Source organism: Chiloscyllium plagiosum, unplaced genomic scaffold, assembly GCF_037043375.1.
Source record: "Chiloscyllium plagiosum isolate Xiang-an unplaced genomic scaffold, Cpla_swu_hap1 HiC_scaffold_30, whole genome shotgun sequence".
Lineage (NCBI taxonomy): Eukaryota > Metazoa > Chordata > Chondrichthyes > Orectolobiformes > Hemiscylliidae > Chiloscyllium > Chiloscyllium plagiosum.
Genome location: NW_028270168.1, coordinates 6,731,089 through 6,750,734, shown reverse-complemented (window position 1 = coordinate 6,750,734; position 19,646 = coordinate 6,731,089). Strand labels below are relative to the sequence as shown.

Below are 19,646 nucleotides of genomic sequence, written 5' to 3'. Positions count from 1 at the left end.
AAGAGACCTAAGGGGCAACGTTTTCACGCAGAGGGTGGTACGTGTATGGAGTAAGCTGCCAGAGGAAGTGGTGGAGGCTGATACAATTGCAACATTTATGAGGCATTTGGCTGGGTATATGAATAGGAAGGGTTTGGAGGGATATGGGCCGGGTGCTGGCAGGTGGGACTAGATTGGGTTGGGTTATCTGGTTGGCATGGACGGGTTGGACTGAAGGGTCTGTTTCCATGCTGTACATCTCTATGACTCTAGTTCCCACTGATTATCGTAAGGCTTGGGCCCAATCCTATTGGGACAAAATTAGTTGAGAAAGTTTCACCTTGATTGGTTCAACACTTTTCAATTAGAAAATGGCTGCCTAGTGAAGTCCTAATTAAATACCTGGACAGTTTTAAGAAGCGTCTAGGGACAAGCAAAGCAGCCAAGGCCATCTTGTATGTTGAGCAGGAAACAATTCCATGATCTGCAAAGTCTGCCCAGAGCCATTTGCCTCACGGGCAAATGTAGAGGCAGAAATCTGGAGATTGGAAAGTAAAGGAATTATCAAACCATTCCAGTTTGCTGAATATGCAATACTGCTCATATTGATTGTGAAGCCTGATGGGTTGGTTTGCCTTGGTGGGGATTTTAAACAAACAGTAAACCGCATCTCACAGTTGGATAAATACTCAATCCCTTGCATAGAGGACTTATACACAATGCTGGTGAGGATGGGTGGGGGCTGGGAGGATGTCCTTCACAAAGCTGAACCTGAGCCATACATTCTTGCAATTGTGGCGAGATGAGGATTCCCCAAAGTATGCTACAATTATTACCCATAAGGGTTTGTACCGATATATGAGGCTGCCATTTGGCTGGCACGGCGGCTCAGTGGTGAGCACTGCTGCCTCATAGCACCAGGGACCCGGGTTTGATTCCAGCCTTAGGCAACTGTCTGTGTGGAGTTTGCACGTTCTCCTTGTGTCTGCATAGGTTTCCTCTGGGTGCTCCAGTTTCCTCCCACAGTGCAAAGATGTGCGGGTTAGGTGAATTAACTATGCTAAATTGTCCATAGTTTCAGGGATGTGTAGGTTAGCTGCATTAGTCAGGGGTAAATGTAGGGGAATGGGTCTGGGTGGGTTACTCTTTGGAGGCTGAAGGGCCTGTTTTCACATTGTAGGGATTCTACGATTTGGGATATTATCAGCTTGTGCCATTTTTCAGGAGACAATGGAGAACACTTTACAAGGTCCATCCCAAGTCACCATTTATCAAAATGATGTGGTAATAACAGGGAAGATTGATAAGGAGCACTTAGAGAATTTGGACATAGTCTGTAGATGTTTCTCCACAATATGTGTATGTCTTAGAAAGGAAAGATGTGTGTTCCAAGCACCCCGAAATGACCTATTTGCATGACCGAGTTGACAAGTCTGGGTTCCACACATTGGAAGATAAAGTGAGGGTAATAAAGTATGGCTCCGAAGTCTTACCAGAGTTTAAGTCTTTCTTTGCATTGGTGAATTATTACAGAAAATTCATCCGTAATCTGGCCTCCATCCTTGCACCTTTACACCTACTGCTGAAAAAGTGTCAGCCTTGAAAATGGTCTCGTAGCCAAGGTGTAGCCTTTAGGGGAGTGAAGAGGTAGCTATCATCACGTAAGGTGTTGACACACCATGATCCCAAACAACATCTGGTGCTGGCGTGTGATGCCTCTCTATATGGTATCGGGTTAATGTTGGCTCACAGGCAGCCCAATGGAGAGGAACACCCAATAGCATACCCAGGACTTTGGTTGATGCAGAGTACAAATACGCCCAGATAGAGAAGGTTTGGTGATCATCTTTGGTATGAGAAAGTCTCCCCAGTACCTTTACGGATGTAAATTTGTAATAGTAACAGACCACAAACCCCTCTAAAGGTACTCAAAGGGAACAAAGCCGTGCCATCCACAGCTGCAGGTTGAATTCACTGGTGGGCTCTCATTCTAAGTGCTCATGATTACAAATTGGAACACTATCCGGGAGGCCAAGTAGCAAATATGGATACTCCTGCTAGCAGGTACACCATCAGTGAGTCCACCACTGGAAGAGTCCGTTCTGGTTTTAAACTTTATGGATACCCTTCAAGACACTGCTGACAGTATCAGACTGCGGACACAAGAAGATCTGGCCCTAGCAAAACTAAAACAGCTAGTGGTAATGGAGGAAACAGGAAGGCCATCTCAACCACGTGCATATAGTTCATTCAGCAAACACTGGGACAACAACAGAAAAACTGCACACATCTTTTGCAATACGCTGGCTCCGGAAGTGTTGGTCATAGACAATGGGCCATCACTTATCGACAGGAATTTGAGTATTTCCTAAAGTCGAATGGGTTTTGGCATGTCAGTACAGCTCCGTACCATGCATCATCCAATGGCCTGGTGGAAAGAGCAGTCCAAACTTTGAAGGCAGGCTTAAAGAAACAGCCTACTGCTTGATTCAATTCCAAACTGTACTGGTTCCTATTTAATTATCAGATCACCCCTAGTGCAATGCCAATGCTGGGCACAAGACTCCTCTACACGAGAGGCAGTTTACTTCAGCGGATAAAGTTTGGTGCTGGAACCATGGAAATGGCCCTACATGGGAAAGAGGCATGGTCAACACGAAGATAGGTCCTGTGACATACAAAGTTTGGGTGGGGGAGGTGGGGAACAACCAGGTGGACACATGGAATCTGCAAACTCACATACGGGGCAGGACCAAAACGAATGTAGTCCTTCAGAACAACCGCAAAGGCTGTCAGAAGCTGTGGGTCCTCTCCCTCTGTCTGGTATTGAAGAAACTTCAGAATTTTTGATGGACACAGTGGCTGTTGCACTCTTGATGCCTTTTCTGCCTTAAGAAGGGATTGAAATTCCTCTGAGATGGTCCAGGCACAAGAGGTGGGCACTGATCCAGTACATGCTGCCCATATCCAAGGCAGAGTCAAAGAAATTGAACCTGGCATGAAACTGCCCCAGGAGAGGCTATAAGGAGAATAACAGGTCTGCATCCCTGGACTCAGAGGGGGAGGGTTGAAGTGAATGCAATGGGATCAGTCAAGTGGACCTCATAGAATGACTTCTCTGACTGTACCAGGTTAACTGTCCCAATTAGGGAGCCCTGGCTGACAGATACAAACAAGAGTGTCAGGGGCTCTGTTCAGTCTGAGAGTGGGCTCAGAGGGAGCTGGATCAGTGTCAAGTACTGTGCATGTACTGTAAAACGGTTACTTGGTGATAGAAAACTAGCCTCTGTGGAGACATTTCACCCTTACCTCTCAAGCTCTTAGATGTTTATTCCTCCTTTGGAATCTCTTCAATTAGGTTATAATCCCTTTCCTAACAGTAAAATAGCCAAAAATAACAAAAGCTTCTGAACGTGTCCACCTCGCTATCCCTCGGTTGTATTTCTATAATCTTTGACCTGGTGGACAATGCCATCCTTCATCAAGACCTCTTCTCTATTGTGCAGCTTTGGAGACTGCCCTGGCTGAATTCCAATTTTACCAATCTCAAAGACAGAACATCTTGAGTAACCATTATATTAGTTGCAGATCAATTCCTGCTCCCTTCCTCATTCTATCTTGGTTACATGATTGAAAAAGTGAGCTATGGACAAGATACATTTCAACTCACTCCCTCACAAAGTCAGTGATACCACAGCAAACTTGAATGTTTGCTAATTACTCTTTGGCCAGTACCTTGAACTGAGCCAGGCTGTTCACAACCTCAAGGACCTGTTCAACTCCAAGTTGACTTTGACTCTACAGCTTTATACGACCTGCTCTTCCTCTATCAATCACTGTCTATCTCAGCCTCTATTGTAAAACCTTCGTGTATGTCTTCATCACATCCAGACCCAACTATTCCAACGCTTTCTTTGTTGATTTGTAATTCATCCAAAACAGTGATCTCCATTCAAATCCATACCAAATCTCTCTCGCTACATTAACCATTGTCTCTGTTTACTTAGATTGCTTTTTAATCCTCCAACTTTAGTTCAGTTGCTTGTGCATTTAAACTCCTTCATATCCTTGCCTTCCTTATTTCAGGCGACTTCTCCAGCCTTATGTTACAATAGTACCAAATTCATTACTCTTCAGTTTGCAGCTTCTTATGATTCCTCGCTCCACCAACCCTCCCTCACATGCTCTGCACCCTTTGATAATTTTTATTTTCAAAATAGAAATCTGTGCAGGCTCAGGAAGCTTCTTCCTCTCTTACTGCCATGATATAACCACCAATAATAGTTGAATGACGAGTTAACCATCTCTGCCTGTTACTTAAGTGATAAACTTTGGTCATGGCACATTGTAAAACTTGGTGTTCTGCTTTCAGCAAATATTATTAGTTAGTTTTTGTGCTGTTGGGAATGAAATCCCTGGTGTAAACCACATCAAGAAAGCAAAAACTCTCAATTAACTCTCAATTAACATGTGTGCAGTCCATCATGTACACATTATCAATAGTTTAATCTGTTTCCTGCATCGCAGTTTTAAAGTCTGCTCGTATACCCACCCCTCCATGTTTTAGATTTACGTTATCTGCTTACCCATTGACTACTACTTTAGATAAACACCATATTACTTTGACAACAATTTAAAACACAAATCTGTATAGGTATGCTATTTTTCTTTACCTCATCAGAGACCAGCCTTGGTAAGTGTATCCATTAGTCTAACGTGTATCCAGATAGTTTCCTCTTACCCCATAGAATGCTTGAATTCTACTTTGAATGTAATACTTACAGACCCCAACAACCAGAACCAAACCGATCCTCCGCATGGCGCAGATTCTGTTAGTTCAATTCATTGCAACTTAACAGCAGTTTCAATGTCATTTTTCTGAAGTCAGGCTGCAGCATTTCAAATCTCTTGTTCTGCAATTCTGTCCATTTTTCTGTGGAACCTGCAACCCTCAAGTTGATAAAGAGAACTTTTTATCTTAGCAGGTTATCAGCACTCACCTTTTTGAGATCCCGGTTTTCTCATTGTCCAGAACACACGGTCAATGTACTCAAATCAGCTGGGAACTGAATCCTGCAAAAGAAGAGAAAAAGAATAAGGACAGAGGATTACAAAGTCAGCTATAATTTCCAACTAATTGGGCTCAAAGTCTCATGATTTACATGACCAAGAGGTGGGATAAAAACTGGAAGATACATAAAGAATACAAGTACCCTCCTTGGGTGAACGTAAGAAAGAAGAAAGATGTAGAAACTTGGATTTTACAGACAAAGCCAAAATAGAAGTAAAATGTTGTGGTTATTGCAACCAAATATAAATCTTGTGCATCACCTAAGAGAAAAAAAATGGAATGGGACAGAAAACAAACAAATAGAGCAAAAGACATGAAGGGGAAGACATAGTTTCTCTTTATCTATTCTATTTCCACTGACTGGGAATGTAGGATGAGGGAAATGGTCAAATAAATTGGATCGGAAGCAAAACAACTTCCTGTAAAGCGTAGAACACTTTTGGAACTTTCCACATTACATGGCATTTGATGCTTATCAATTATTACTTTCAAAATTGGGATTGACAGATTTGGCCAAAGGGATTAAAGGATAACAGACAGAGGTGAGTACATAGAGTCAATCATTGATCAGCCATGATCTCACCAAACGGCTAAACAGCATCAAAAGGCTAAATTGTCCACTGCATTGTTTTTTCCAAAGCAAAACTTAAAGCTAGGATCACAAAAGTATCAACGCTGGCAACTGCTTCTTGCTTCCTCTTTCAGCTTTTCCCATATTCCATAGAAATATCCCATATTGCCACACTTGTTTGATTACCCTCGTATTTGGAACACTTGAAGATCAACACAATGGCAGCATCTACAAGACGCACTGCAATAAGTTACCAAGGCTCCTCCAGCAGCATTTTCCCCTGAACACTGCTCTCTAGAAGGACAAAGGCAGTAATTGGATGGGAACACTATCCCTATCATGTAACACACCATCCTGACTCAGAAAGATAGTACTATTCCTTCACTGTCAGTCCTTCAAAATCTCGGAATATCCTTCCTCTGGGTGTGCCTGTGCCACATGCATTGTTACCATCACCACTTTCTCAAAAGCAATTACAGATGAGCAATAAATGTTAGTCTACCCAGCACTGGATAATGAAGAAACTTGGACATTACGCACAAAGCCAACAAAAGTGGAAATATGTTGCAGTTATTGCTTTTCAGTAAGTCAAAAATTAACGTGATTTTATAATAATTTTCCGATTATTAACCCTTCCCCATTCATCCAGGCTGGAAGGTGGCACTAATATATGTTGGCTTGCCTTCCCCAGGGTTCTCTCATTGCCAAGATCCTGCTGGTTCACAGCAGGTGACCTAACAATAGACTCAGTACAAATGCCTATGCTGGAAAATCTGCTCCAATTAAAAATTCCCTGTAATAGAAAAAATATTACTATTAAATTGAAAGTAATTGAATGTATTTGATCTGTTTTGCCTATAATAGGTAACTGGTGTGGCACTGTCTCATCCATATCTTAATTTGAGCCAATCATACAATTATTTTTGGTGAAAAGTCCATAAGCATTATTTGTAAACTATAATGGGTTTGACAGTCAATTTTTAAAAAAAATTATATACCATAATAACTTTACATTAAATTATAATTGGTATAGACAAGTGTAAATCTTGGGAGTTCCATCTCAAGATTTCCTTCTATAATGAAAGGTCAGTTTACTTTAGGATTCCCGTTGTCAAGAGGTTAGTTCTCCCTCAGGACTGGAGTACTCATCTAGATGGTGAACTGAATGAAATACCTACACTGTTTTGTGCTGAATTTGAGATGTTAAGGTGATCAAAAAAAATTCCAAAGCACTGTTCAATCAGGAAATTCTGAAGATTCCTGACTAAATTAAAACTTGAACTGATTATATAATTAGTCATTTCCATGGGACCCTGCTGCACAGATACCTCCTACCAATTTAACTACTTGACAACATTAATGACCTATTCTGAAACATTAACAATCAACTTCAGTCAACGTTTGGCATAGCCCGGAGGTATTCCAAGGAGCTGGATACATGCAAGTCTCTCCTTTCATAAAACTGCGGAAGTCTCTACAATTAAATTAAGAAAATGGCTTGGAAACATTTGTACAAATCAGACACAGGACACTAAAATGTAATGCCCGGAGGGCATAATTTCATCATAAATTCTGTAAGGTGTCAATGAGAGGATGGCTTGGTAAATCCATTTTATTAGAAACTCCCAAGTGTAGTTTTGTCATTGGATAATCATGTTAAACTGCCCTGGTCATTACCTTTAGTACAGCTGAACACCCACAGCTATAACAGTAGAAAGGAGCAGGCATGCTGCTGGATTTAGCGTCTTTATTTTGGTACTTAGAAAAGAAGTTGATACTTTCAACATGCCATTTGGCAACAAAGGGAAAAAGAAATGATCATTTATCACAGCAGCTTATATAAAAAAAAGAGAACCAGCCTCCCAGTGGATCACACGCTGTGGCACTGAACAAAGCGCGTTTGGCAGGAAGCAGCTTCCAACCATGGTCTGCACTGTTAGCTCAACCAAAGTAACATTTTTGTGATTTCAAGTGGCCTGCCTCACTGTTCTGTAAGAGTGAAAAATTGTTTGCTTCTGATCTAGCCAATGCACCCAAAGACCTGAGCGTTAATATGATTTCTAAATAATGCAGAAACATTCTGCCCCTAAACTTACATTTGAAAAAGGGTACAGCAGCACACAAGAATTAGGAGCTGGAGCAGGCTATTTTGTCCTTCAAGCCTGCTCCACTAATCAATAAGATCACAGGTCAAATCTCACTCCACTTTCCCACAATATCTGCATTTCCCTCAACTCCCTTAGTATTGAAAATAACTATCATCCATTTGACAGTGGACTGCAAGTTTACCAGAATCTATGAGTCTGAATCACAGCAGGTGGGCCCCCAATATCATTACCTTATCATAGGTCAGTATCTTAGCACTGAGCTTCCCCCCAACATCCCCCCGCGGCACATTCCAGTATCAATGTAGCTATTTCCCAGATGAATTCTGGAACATCTATAACATGTGCAATAAGAGGAAACAACAATAGTCAATTGCTACAAGGAACACTTGGTCCTGGAGCTCAATGATCAGGGATATCACAGGGACCCAGAGTTAATAAAGAAACCAGAAACTGCAGCAACTCAGCAGCAAAGAACAACTTGGCAATAGAGACCACAGATTGGCATATTGACAGAGAAGAGAATGGACTTCATACAAGATCGAATCCGAGTGGAATGGGGTGGAGTGGAGATCGCTCAAGATGGAGGAAAGGAAAATAACATTTGCACAGAGGCATCCCATTAATAGGGTAAAACAAGAGATCAAAATAGGTCTCATAGGAGAGCAAGGGTCAGAGGAAGGTCAGCTCCTAATGCAATAAAGCCAAGTGAATCCAAAGCAAATGAAGAGGCATGTAAAAAGTGAACAGGAAAGCAGGGTTCATTAAAAGTATCAGCCAATTCAATTAACATACTTGCAGGAGGCAGGTGAGAAAGGAAGCAGTGAAAAACCTGAAACAACTTGGCACGATATCAAGTTATTAATAGGTTGCGAGTTTGTTCAGCAAATTCTTTTCTATGTCCCCAGTAAAGACAATGGATTTCCTAAGAAAGGCAGAGTTACTACGAAAGTAAATCCAAACCTGCTGAAAATACAATTACTGCATTAGTTCATCGAAGGCAAATGCATCACACTTGGATGTTCTGCATTAATGAATATTCCACAAAAATATTTCAATCCAAGTTTTTGCGTAATTTCTCTCAGGAATTGTAAAAGGTAACATTCAGACAAGTCACAAAAGAGGCTATAGTTTTACCATAAGTTCTTGGTCATTCAGGCTTGAGGTGATGAGGAAGTATTAAATGGGATTAGAGGAAGTATTAATGGGATTAGCATCCTTTAAAGCAGATAAATTCCCAGGGTCAGATGAAATGCATCCCAGGTGCTAAAAGAAAGCAGGACAAAAATAACAATTCTGAGGCCAACATTTTCCAATATTTACAGGATGCAGAAATGGTGCCAGTGAATTGGAAGATGCTAGCATTTTATTTTTGTTTAGTAAGGGAATGAGGGATAGACTAAATACTTCCAAACCAGCTAATCAAGGCTCGGTAAAAGGCAGACTATTGGAATCAATTCTGAGACATAGAATAAACTGCCACTCAGAAAGGCATGGAATAATCAAGGACTGCTAGCACAGATTTAATCAGGGAAGATAGAGTCTGATTAAATTAACTGAATGTTTTGAGAAAGTAACAAGGTGGATTAATGGGGTAGTGTAACTGATACCCTCTACATGAATTTTAGCAAGGTTGTTAGAACATTCCCACATGGAAGTCTGCTTAAAATAAAAGCACGTGGAATCCAGAGGAATGCAGTGCACTGGTTTCAAAAATTGGCTGGGTGGCAATGGCATTTTTGCAACTGGGAGGTTGTTCCACTAGGGTTCTGCAGGGTTCAGTTACTAGTCCCAGACTTTTCTGTGATCCTTACTTATGATTTGGATGTTTGGGGAAGTGACAGCCTAGTGGTATTGTTGCTAGATTTATTAGTCTAGAGATCCAGGTAATGATCTGGGGACCTGGATTTGAAACCAAACATGGCAGATGGTGGAAAGTGAATTTAATGAAAATCTGGAATTATGAATCTAATGATGACCATGAAACCATTGTAAATTATCGGAGAAACCCATCTGGTTCACTATAATGTCCTCGAGAGAAGGAATCTGCTGTCATTACCTGGTCTGGCCTACATGTAAATCTAGATCCACAGCAATGTGGTTGACTCTCAACTACCTAATGAGCAATGAGGGATGGCACAGCTAGCAATACCCACATCCTATGAATGAATTTTAAAAATTGTAGGGTGCATGAGCAAACATTATGCTGACTGCCCAAAAAATGGGCCAGGTAGTTGATAGCAAGTAGGAAGGCTGCAGACTTGAGAAAAATTTCATTGAACTAGTCAGGTAGGCAGAAAAGTGACCAGTGGAATTCAGTCAAGAAAAGTGAGAGGTGATCCATTCGAGAAATTGAAACAAGGGAAGAGAATACAAAATATATGGCAAAATACTGAGTGGTGAAGAGGAAGTGAGAGAAGCCTTGGCGTGCATGTCCAAAGTTCCTAGTAGGTAAAGGGACAAGTCAATATGTGGCCAAGAAGGCATTTTCTTAATTAGCTATTACAGAAAATATGAGAGTAGGGAGGTTAGACTGGAACTGTCGAAAGCAGCACAGTGGCTCAGTGATCAGCACTGCTGCCTCACAGGCCAGGGACCTGGGTTCAGTCCCTGCCTTGGGTGACTGTGTGGAGTTTGCACATTCTCCCTGTGTCTGCATGGGTTTCCTCCCACAATCCAAAGATGTGCAGGCCAGGGGAATTAGCCATGCTAAATTGCAAATAGTGTTAGGTGGATTAGTCAGGAATAAATATAGTGTGGGGGAATGGTTCTGGGCGAGTTGCTCTTTGGAGGGTCGGTATGGACTTGTTGAGCCGAAGGGCCCATTTCCATACCGTAGGGAATCTAATCTAATCTCTAAACAAAAAGCGTTAGTTAGGTAAAATCTTGAGTACGATGGTGTTCTGGTTACCTTATCACAAAAAGAATGGAGTTGCAGTAGAGAAGATACAGAGGAAATTTACCAGGATATTGCCAGGACTAGAAGTTTGCAGCTGTGAGAAAAGATTGGATAGACTGAGGTTGTTCTCCATTCGGTAGAACAGAAGATTAGTTGGCCATTTGTTTGAGATGAACAAGACTGTAATTGACCTGGATGGAGCGCACAGGAAAGACCTGTTTACCAGAACAATGAGGTCTGTGAATAGGAAGCATTTGGTTAAAGTGATCGATAGAAGGATTAAAAGGAGAAATTAGGAAAATCCTTTTCACCCAGACGATGGAAGGAATCTGGAACTCCCGGCCTGAAACAGTAGAAGAGCTGAAAATGTGTTGCTGGAAAAGCGCAGCAGGTCAGGCAGCATCCAAGGAGTAGGAGAATCGACGTTTCGGGCATAAGCCCTTCTTCAGGAATGAGGAAAGTGTGTCCAGCAGGCTAAGATAAAAGGTAGGGAGGAGGGACTTGGGGGAGGGGCGTTGGAATTGCGATAGGTGGAGGGAGGTCAAGGTGAGGGTGATAGGCCGGAGTGGGGTGGGAGCGGAGAGGTCAGGAAGAAGATTGCAGGTTAGGAAGGCGGTGCTGAGTTCGAGGGATTTGACTGAGACAAGGTGGGGGAGGGGAAATGAGGAAACTGGAGGAACTCAGACCGCCTTCCTAACCTGCAATCTTCTTCCTGACCTCTCCGCCCCCACCCCACTCTGGCCTATCACCCTCACCTTGACCTCCCTCCACCTATCGCAATTCCAACGCCCCTCCCCCAAGTCCCTCCTCCCTACATTTTATCTTTGCCTGCTGGACACACTTTCCTCATTCCTGAAGAAGGGCTTATGCCCGAAACGTCGATTCTCCTGTTCCTTGGATGCTGCCTGACCTGCTGCGCTTTTCCAGCAACACATTTTCAGCTCTGATCTCCAGCATCTGCAGTCCTCACTTTCTCCCTGAAACAGTCGAAGAGGCAGACTCATTTACAAAGGTGCCTTAGAGGCAATTAATACTGGCTATGTCAGCAATCTGTGGATAAATGAAAGGAAATCTGCCACTCCAGAATGATGAAGTTCGTTATTTTGGGCCAGTCAGGCTGCTGAGTAGTAAGAATAAACTTAGTAGTCCATTTACATAGTCGGAAGAGAATAACCTTTATGCAAGGGTTTGTGCAATGATACTGTTAGCCCACAATGAGGCGAACAGCCTATGGGAACATGTACAGCACATTCATTGGAAAAGCCCAGATTCACTGGCATCAACCTCTGCATTTCTATATTATATCACACATGTCCAAACACCCAGAGACACGGTCAGTTTCTGTCCAGTGCTGACAGTAAAATGTGACAACTTCACCTGTCATTACTGCAACAAATTCCAGGCTGTAAATGTTAAGAAGCAGAATTTCGTTGATAAATATCAGGAGTTAAAAGCTCTGGTACCTCAACATCCATCAATTGTTTATGGCACCAGAACATTTAACAGCCTGTAAATTCCCCTCCAACATATTGATCATTCTATAGAATTTCATTACAACTATTGAATCAGCATTTCTCTGACAATGTTATGCACATGTGTAAATGTCAGCTGATAGACAGCCCACCTAGGTTTTCATTCTCTCCTTGCAAATGTACAATCTCTGCCTGTTACAAATAAGTTTGCATTGAAACAAGAGTTGTAAGACCATCACCAAAAGGTAATCTCCTACTGCTTGCATTATACGTAAACTGTAAAGATAATCAAAATCAGTACAGCATAACATTTCAAAACTTTCTAGCAGACCAATTAAGAAAAATGTAAAAATTAAGTATGAAAGATTCCTGTTAAGGAAAGTAAGTGTGTCAATTTAAAGTTTACCACGTGTTCAAGAGCACAAAGATAGAACTTAAAATTCACTAGTCAAAGGTTGTCACAAAAGTTGATGTTACAGGGATGTGCCAGTAGCTCCTCTTTTTAAAAAGGAACTAGTCTCGTAACTACAGTACCATGTCTGCAGATTGCAATGTCTTCATTCCCTTAGATTATATCCCTAATCTGTGCTCCCATCAACCTGAAATACTTAATATTTGATGTACTTTCACAACAAAATGCAAATTTGGAACACTAGTATAAGAGATAACTGGTGGGATGCATTGTTGAATAGATGAACTTTAAGAATTCTTTTTACAAAACGGTGAGGAGAAAGTTAGCCAAGTTATGGGGCAATTGGAGAGCAAGTGCAGGCTTTATCATGTTCACGAAATAGGAAAGAAAAAAGCCAAACAATTAACTTTTCTTCAAATTATGGCAAAATTGAGAAGGGAGATTGGACAGAAGGTTAGAACTGAGCTACCAAGCGTCAGAAACAGGAACAGGTTTGTCAGCAGTTATTACATTACATTACATTACAGTGTGGAAACAGGCCCTTCAGCCCAACAAGTCCACACCGACCCGCCGAAGCGCAACCCACCCATACCCCTACATTTACCCCTTACCTAACACTACGGGCAATTTAGCATGGTCAATTCACCTGACCTGCAGGTCTTTGGACTGTGGGAGGAAACCGGAGCACCCGGAGGAAACCCACGCAGACACAGGGAGAACGTGCAAACTCCACACAGTCAGTCGCCTGAGGCGGGAATTGAACCCGGGTCTCTGGCGCTGTGAGGCAGCAGTGCTAACCACTGTGCCACCGTGCCGCCCACTAGTTATATAGTTTGGCTAAGGGAAGGCAGTAAGAGGGGATTTGTAGATGAGATTGAGGATACTTGGTATATTGCTGAGCAGTAGAATGGTCCATGGGAAAAGTTGTAAAGCCAAAAAGCCAACCAAGGTCATGAGGCGAAAGCTAAAGGGCAAGTGGTTAATATGGTACAGAACATGAGCAGAGATTTGTGGGAGCTGCAACTTGTGGATTCCCCTGTTCAGGAAGCTGATGAGAAATGCTTTGGAGAAATTCAGAACAGTCTCGGATGAAGGGTCATTGTCTTAGGATAGGGAGCAGCAAAATTAAAACAGAGTTAAGGAGAAGCTACTTCTCTCAAATGTTTGTGAATCTGTGGAATTCGCTACCCCAAAGTGCAATGAATGCTGGGACAGTGAGTATATTTAAGAAGGAGTCTGCCAATTAAAAATACGTCAATGGTTTTAAGGGTTGTGCAGACAAGGCAGGAAAATAGGGTTGAGAAGCTTATCAGCCATGATCAAATGTGTAGCAGACTCGATGGGCTGAATGGCCTAATTCTGCTCCTATATCTTATGAACTAGAACAAAAGGTGAGCATTTCTATGAGAGTACAGTAAGGTGTGGTAAAGGAGGTAGATGATGTGGAGTTGAAAATAAGTGGACCTGGTGATGGACTAGATATGGGATTTGTAGCTGAACTCGAGATCAAAGAGGACTCAAAAGTTGCGTACCTTTCAGTATCGCATGAAGGAATGGTTGGGGAGAGAGATGGAGTTGGTAGGGCAACAATTATATCCTTAACTGCATCACAGTGCTCACTCCCAATTAGAAATTGCCAATATAAAACATTTAGAGGATGAAAATTCTTTGTTCATTATTTGCAGTGGAATGATAGACATTTTTTCCTACTAAATGACTCATTGCAACCTGCATTTTTGCATTTACTTCAACCAGCACTTTGTTTCCCCATGCAAATGATTACAGATAACAAAAGAAACTTTCCTGAATGGAGCTGATTGAGACCATTAAAACCTGTGGGAAATTTCTTGTAAATCTAATGAGTGTTGAGTTTCAGGTTTCAGATGAAGCATCAACAAGAGGAAAAAAAATCAGTCGAAGGACAGTAATCGAAAGGTACTCAGATGCTTAGTCATGGGAGAGTCATGGCTTTAGGGGTGTTGGTGTTTAAACTGTATTGTGGGTAATCTGGTCTATTGGGGGTTTAAAAGTATCTGCTCTGACTGGTTAAGAAATTACATTTATAAAGACCATCAAATTGTACTATACCTTCAAAAGATTTGTGCTTTTGTGAAGGACAAATTGCTGGTGATTTAATACTGGTCCAAACACATTTAGACTTCAGTCCCCATCACAGCTCTGAAAGCTGCAATCTCCCTTTCTCCGTCATTCATCAATTCCAAGTAATTGTCAAGTTTTAAATCCAATTAGTGACCTCAATGCCCAGCATGCCTTAGGATCAGGAGACTCCAGGGACAATGATATCTGCAATTAAAGGAAAGCACTATTTATTAAAAAAGGAAATAATTCAGGCAGGTATAAACTAAGCACACCACAGCTTTCACACTAATCACTGAGACTCCACAATGGGATACTGAATGCTAGTTTTTCTTTTCTCTCTGCTTCACACCCTCTGCCTAAAGTCCTCCTGTCCCACTCAGCCTTCCCAATTTTCTAAAGTGCCCAGACCTGCTCCTTTCATAACAACCCGGAAAGTCTTCACTCTCACTGTTCCCAAGCAATCCTAGTCTGCACTGTCTCTGATACACATGGTGATAAGTGGCTCTGTGAAGGTGTGTGATGGCACTTTTTTTTACGGAATCCCTCAAAATTGAGGTAGTGGATGCCAAGGTGACTGAACAATCCAAAGCTGGACCCACACACTCTGCCATGGGTGGTGGAGTTGGACTTTGAAGACCACCTGGGTTGGGTTGGATGCTCATGTTTTTCCATATTTAATCCTGGACCTGTCAGACCACTCATCCCAAGTGAATGACACCATCCGACACACTGGAGAATGTTGCACATTTAACAGCTATGAATGGAAGAAGACAAGTACAATGTCACAAACACCATTGCACAGAGTGAAGGACAGCAAAATTGCATCTCTTCTGCACAAAACTGGACATAACCAGTGCAAAACGGTAGATAACAGGGTCTTACAGTGGGAATGTGTGGTGCTGGAAAAGCACAGCCGGTCAGGTAGCATCCCAGGAGCAGGGAAAGTTGACGTTTCCCAGCTCTTCACCAGGAGCTTATGCTCCAAACGTCGATTCTCCTGCTCCTCGGATGCTCCTTTTCCAGCACCACATTCTTTGACTCTGATCTCCAGCATCTGTAGTCCTCACTTCCTCCCGCCAGTGGAAATGCTTGTAGTGCAGTGTGGTACCCTACCTCTGAGACCCAGCTTCAAATCCCACTAGCTCCTGAGCTGCGTAATAACAACTCTGTACAGGTCAGTTCGAAAATATCTACAAAATACTCAAATCGCCACGCTAAACCGTTGGGCTGCGCAGTGCTGTGAACAGATTTAACAAATTCATTCATGTGTGACTTCGTCCTCCGGAACTGTACATCTCTCTCTCTTTCCCACGCACCACACCTCCCAACTCCAAAACTGGCCCTGTTTAGAAATGTTTCCAAACTTGTTCATCCCAGGGCTGGGAGAGAGGTGTCCAGTTAAAGGGATTGGGGAACAGGAGAGAGCATTTTCTGTTATATTTCTCCCGCCGGCTCAGTGTGGGGAACAGAGAAGCACAGATGCTGCACTGTATCTGGGGAGAGATTCAAGTGGCTGCAGCAGTGCGCTTTGCAAAACCACAGAAAAACTTTCACCAAAATCTCCACAACAGAACTAGCGACGGGGAGACAACTGTCAAAATACTGGCCCGTTCAATCTCAATGGCGTTTTACGAGGATGGTACTACCAGTTTAACACAACGAGGAATCCCCGGGGGAGAGATGGGAGCAGTGATGTCACGGAGAAACAGGCAACGTGTTCACCGAGGAGCAGGAGGAGACCCTGTACACACACACACACACACTTTCCAGTCAGTGTGTCCTGTTCTCAGGTTGATCCAGTTTATCCACCGACTCCCTCCAGAATTCCTGCATGGAGCATCTCAAAGTCAGGATCTGGGGCTGGAAGGAGCTGGAGTCCCCTGGGTATCTCTGCCACCTGCTTTTCATCTGTCTTTTTAGTCCAGCTCACCCCCCATGAAAAAATAAAAGGGGTGAAACATATTGTTGTCCCCCGCCTCTTAGCCTGCGGTCAGAGATTGACAGGGCAGCACTTTGCTGGCAATCTTGAGAAGAGAGTGAGAGAGTAAAAAAAAATACCCAGCACACAACACCGATCTGAAACTGTAGTGTATGTGTGTGTGTCCTGGCCCGGGATTTGGGGGGGAGACAGGCAGACAGAAATTGACAGCTAATGTTCAATTTCAGTCTCTGGAACCTACAAGGCCCCAGACACAGAGAGCGAGAGAATGAGATCGGCAACTCACAATGAAAACAATCCCAGCGCCAAACAGCCCAGACTTGGGGAGAGAGAGAGAGAGAGAGAGGAGACAGAGAAAGGAAGGCTGTTGAAGGATCGCCAGGGAGAAGGTTTCACTCTTGGATACACTGCACTGGATACAAAGCGCCGGGGGATACACTCGATCCACGCAGCGCGGTTACAATGTATCCAGCGCGGTTACAATGTATCTAGCGCGCCCCGGGCTCCCGAAGCCACTTCCAAACGCTCCTGCTTTTGTTTCTCCACCAACCCCCTCCCCTCTGCCAACGAGGGTCGTTGTGCGATGTTTTGGCTCCGGTGATTCCCCCTCCCCACACACACACTCACACCCCTCAGCTCCCCATCTCCACAGGGATCCGGTACTTACTTGTTCCAATCGAGGGCTGCCTTTTTTTGTGTGTGTGTCTTTCCCCTCCCCTCTGGCGTGTCTCAAAGCTTAGATTTCAATCAGTCTCCGCCATGTTTGAGGACTGCGCAGTCAAAGGAGAGCGAGAGAGAGAGAGAGAGCGAGAGAAAGAGAGAGTGAGACCCCCATTTAGATCTGACTCTATGAAAGTACAAACACTGACACTGCACGACCCCTACTGATCAAAGCAAGGAAGCGCCCGCTGGAAACTGCCAGAGGACCGGAGGTTCCCTGCATTAAAAAAAAATCTGCTGTCACAGGAGCCCGAAATCAAAGCCATTTAACTGCAACTTCAGCAGTTTCTTGCTGGCATCGATTTTTCAGTTCTGTCGCCCACGGGCTGTCATTGTGGGAGAGGGAACCGGTCACGCTGACTCCGAGTTTATAATGGGACTGAATATTATTACAGCCAGGAGCTTGGAGGCTCAGTCCAGTTTTAAGTCACGTTCTCAATTCAATTGCAAAGCCAAACGAAAGTTTCCGGAACAGGGATGTCTACTCTCACCTCAATTATTTTGCCTGGGTAGGGTCCATCCCAGGTAAAAGCAGTGACAGCCGGGTACTGAGGCTTTGCTCCGCATGTGACCGAGCAAGTTTCCAGCAGTTGGGTTAATTCATTAAGCCTGAGCTCAGTGCTGGGGATTCTGTGGAGACAGTGAGGGTTGCAGATGCTGGAAGCCAGAGTCAGTAGATCTAAAGCTGGAAAAGCACAGCAGGTCAGACACCATCCGTGAAGCAGGAAAGTCAGGTGCTGTCTGACCTACTGTGCTTTCCCACATTGATACTGATGTTGGGGAGGTGCTGTGTTCTGATGGAAGATCATCGACCTGAAACAGATATTGAACCAATTTCCATAGATGCTGCCTGATATGCCGAATCTCCCCAGCTGTATTTTTCTTAATATTGAATAAATGACTGTGCGTTGGTTGCAGATGGAATGGGTGTCACCTGCTCTCGACTCTGCTTCTCTGAATGAAATTTCTGAATCTGCAGTAACAGGTACATGGGAATTACTTGCAGCAATGCAATGTTACTGCATGGGATACTCTTAAATTACAAGCCAGGTTCTCCACCCTTGCTTCTTAAAATTCTGCTCAAATTACATGATACTGGGCAAAAGATGTGAAGCATGTTTGGACCACCCAAATGTCAGAATGCCCGCTCAATTTCTCCTCCAAAGGAAATGCAAAGTGCTATATTTATCATCAGCTTGATTGTTGGAGTTGCAAGGAAGTTGACATAGTTAGACATCAGTCTGCCTTTGGGTTTAGAACATAAGAAATGGGGCAAGAGTTGGCTTTTGCAGCTAAAGGAATAGAATGTAAAGGTAAGGAAGTATTCTTGCAGTTATACAAGGCATTGGTCAGAGTGCACCTGGAGTATTCTGCACAGTTTTGGTCCCCATATTTGAGGAAAGATGTAGTGACATTGGAGGCAGTTCTGAGGAGGTTCACTAGATTGATCCCAGAGATGTATGAAGAGAGATTGAACAGTTTAGGCCTATACTCTCTGGAATTTAGAGGAATGTGCAGAGATCATATTGAGGTCTTCAAGATGATAAAAGGTCTGGATAAAATAGACGTGGAGCAGATGTTTCCTCTTGTGGGGCATTCTAGATCAAGAGGTCATAGTCTTAGGATACAGGGTAACAAATTTAAAACAGACAGGAAGAGAAACTACTTCTCCCAAAGGGTTGTGAATCTGTGGAGTTTGCGATCCCAAAGTGCGGTGGATGTTGGGACAGTGAGTAAATTGAAGGAGGAATTAGACAGATTTTTAATTGGTAATGGTTGAAGGGAATGAGGAGAAGGCAGGAAAATGGGGGTGAGGAGCATATCAGCCTTGATCAAATGGTGGAGCAGACTCGATAGACCGAATGGCCTAATTCTGCTCCTATATCTTATGAACATATGAACTATTATGAAGGCGTAGGCCATCTGGCCCCTCGAGCCTGCCCTGCTACTCAATAAGATCATGGCTGATCTTTTTGTGGCCTCAGCTCCACTTACCCGCCCTCTCACCATAACCTTTAATTCCTTACAGTTCAAAAATCTATCTTTGCCTCAAAAACATTCAAAGAGGTAGCCTCAACTGTTTCAGTGAGCAGGGAATTCCACAGATTCACAACCCTTTGGGTGAAGTTCCTCTTCGATTCAGTCTTAAATCTGCTCCATACTGCCTGAGTTGTGCGGCCCATGTTTTTCCAGCCTCCTGCTTATCTACCCCCTTATTTTGAGGCTATGCCCCCTATTTATAGTTCACTGCAGATTTTCTTGCCAGGGTTTACTCCCTTAGCTTTTGACTATCCCAAGGGAGTGAAGTACATGCCCAGAGCAGGGGTATTGGTTTGTGTGTGCCAGGGTGTGTGCACATGCCAATGAGCCTGCACGCT

General features: G+C 43.2%; 1 protein-coding gene across 6 annotated transcripts in view; it reads right to left on the bottom strand.

Annotated features, from left to right (window-relative positions):
* The window catches only part of LOC122563483 (polycomb protein SCMH1-like), a 204,065-nt gene extending 186,682 nt beyond the window's left edge, over nt 1-17,383 (bottom strand). For 4 of the 6 annotated variants that reach the window (XM_087976703.1, XM_087976702.1, XM_043717253.2 and 1 more), the window contains exons 1-3: nt 17,216-17,383; nt 14,598-14,813; nt 4,980-5,052 (exon numbers count right to left, since the gene is read on the bottom strand). Coding sequence is in view for 2 of the 6 variants with exons in the window: in XM_043717253.2 (XP_043573188.1) it covers nt 4,980-5,004 (25 nt within the window). In the remaining 4 variants the exon portion in view is untranslated. The remainder of the gene's footprint in view (nt 1-4,979; nt 5,053-14,597; nt 14,814-17,215) is intronic. The other 2 variants (XM_043717257.2, XM_087976704.1) reach the window with 2 other exon arrangements.
* Between the last annotated feature and the right edge of the window lie 2,263 nt (nt 17,384-19,646).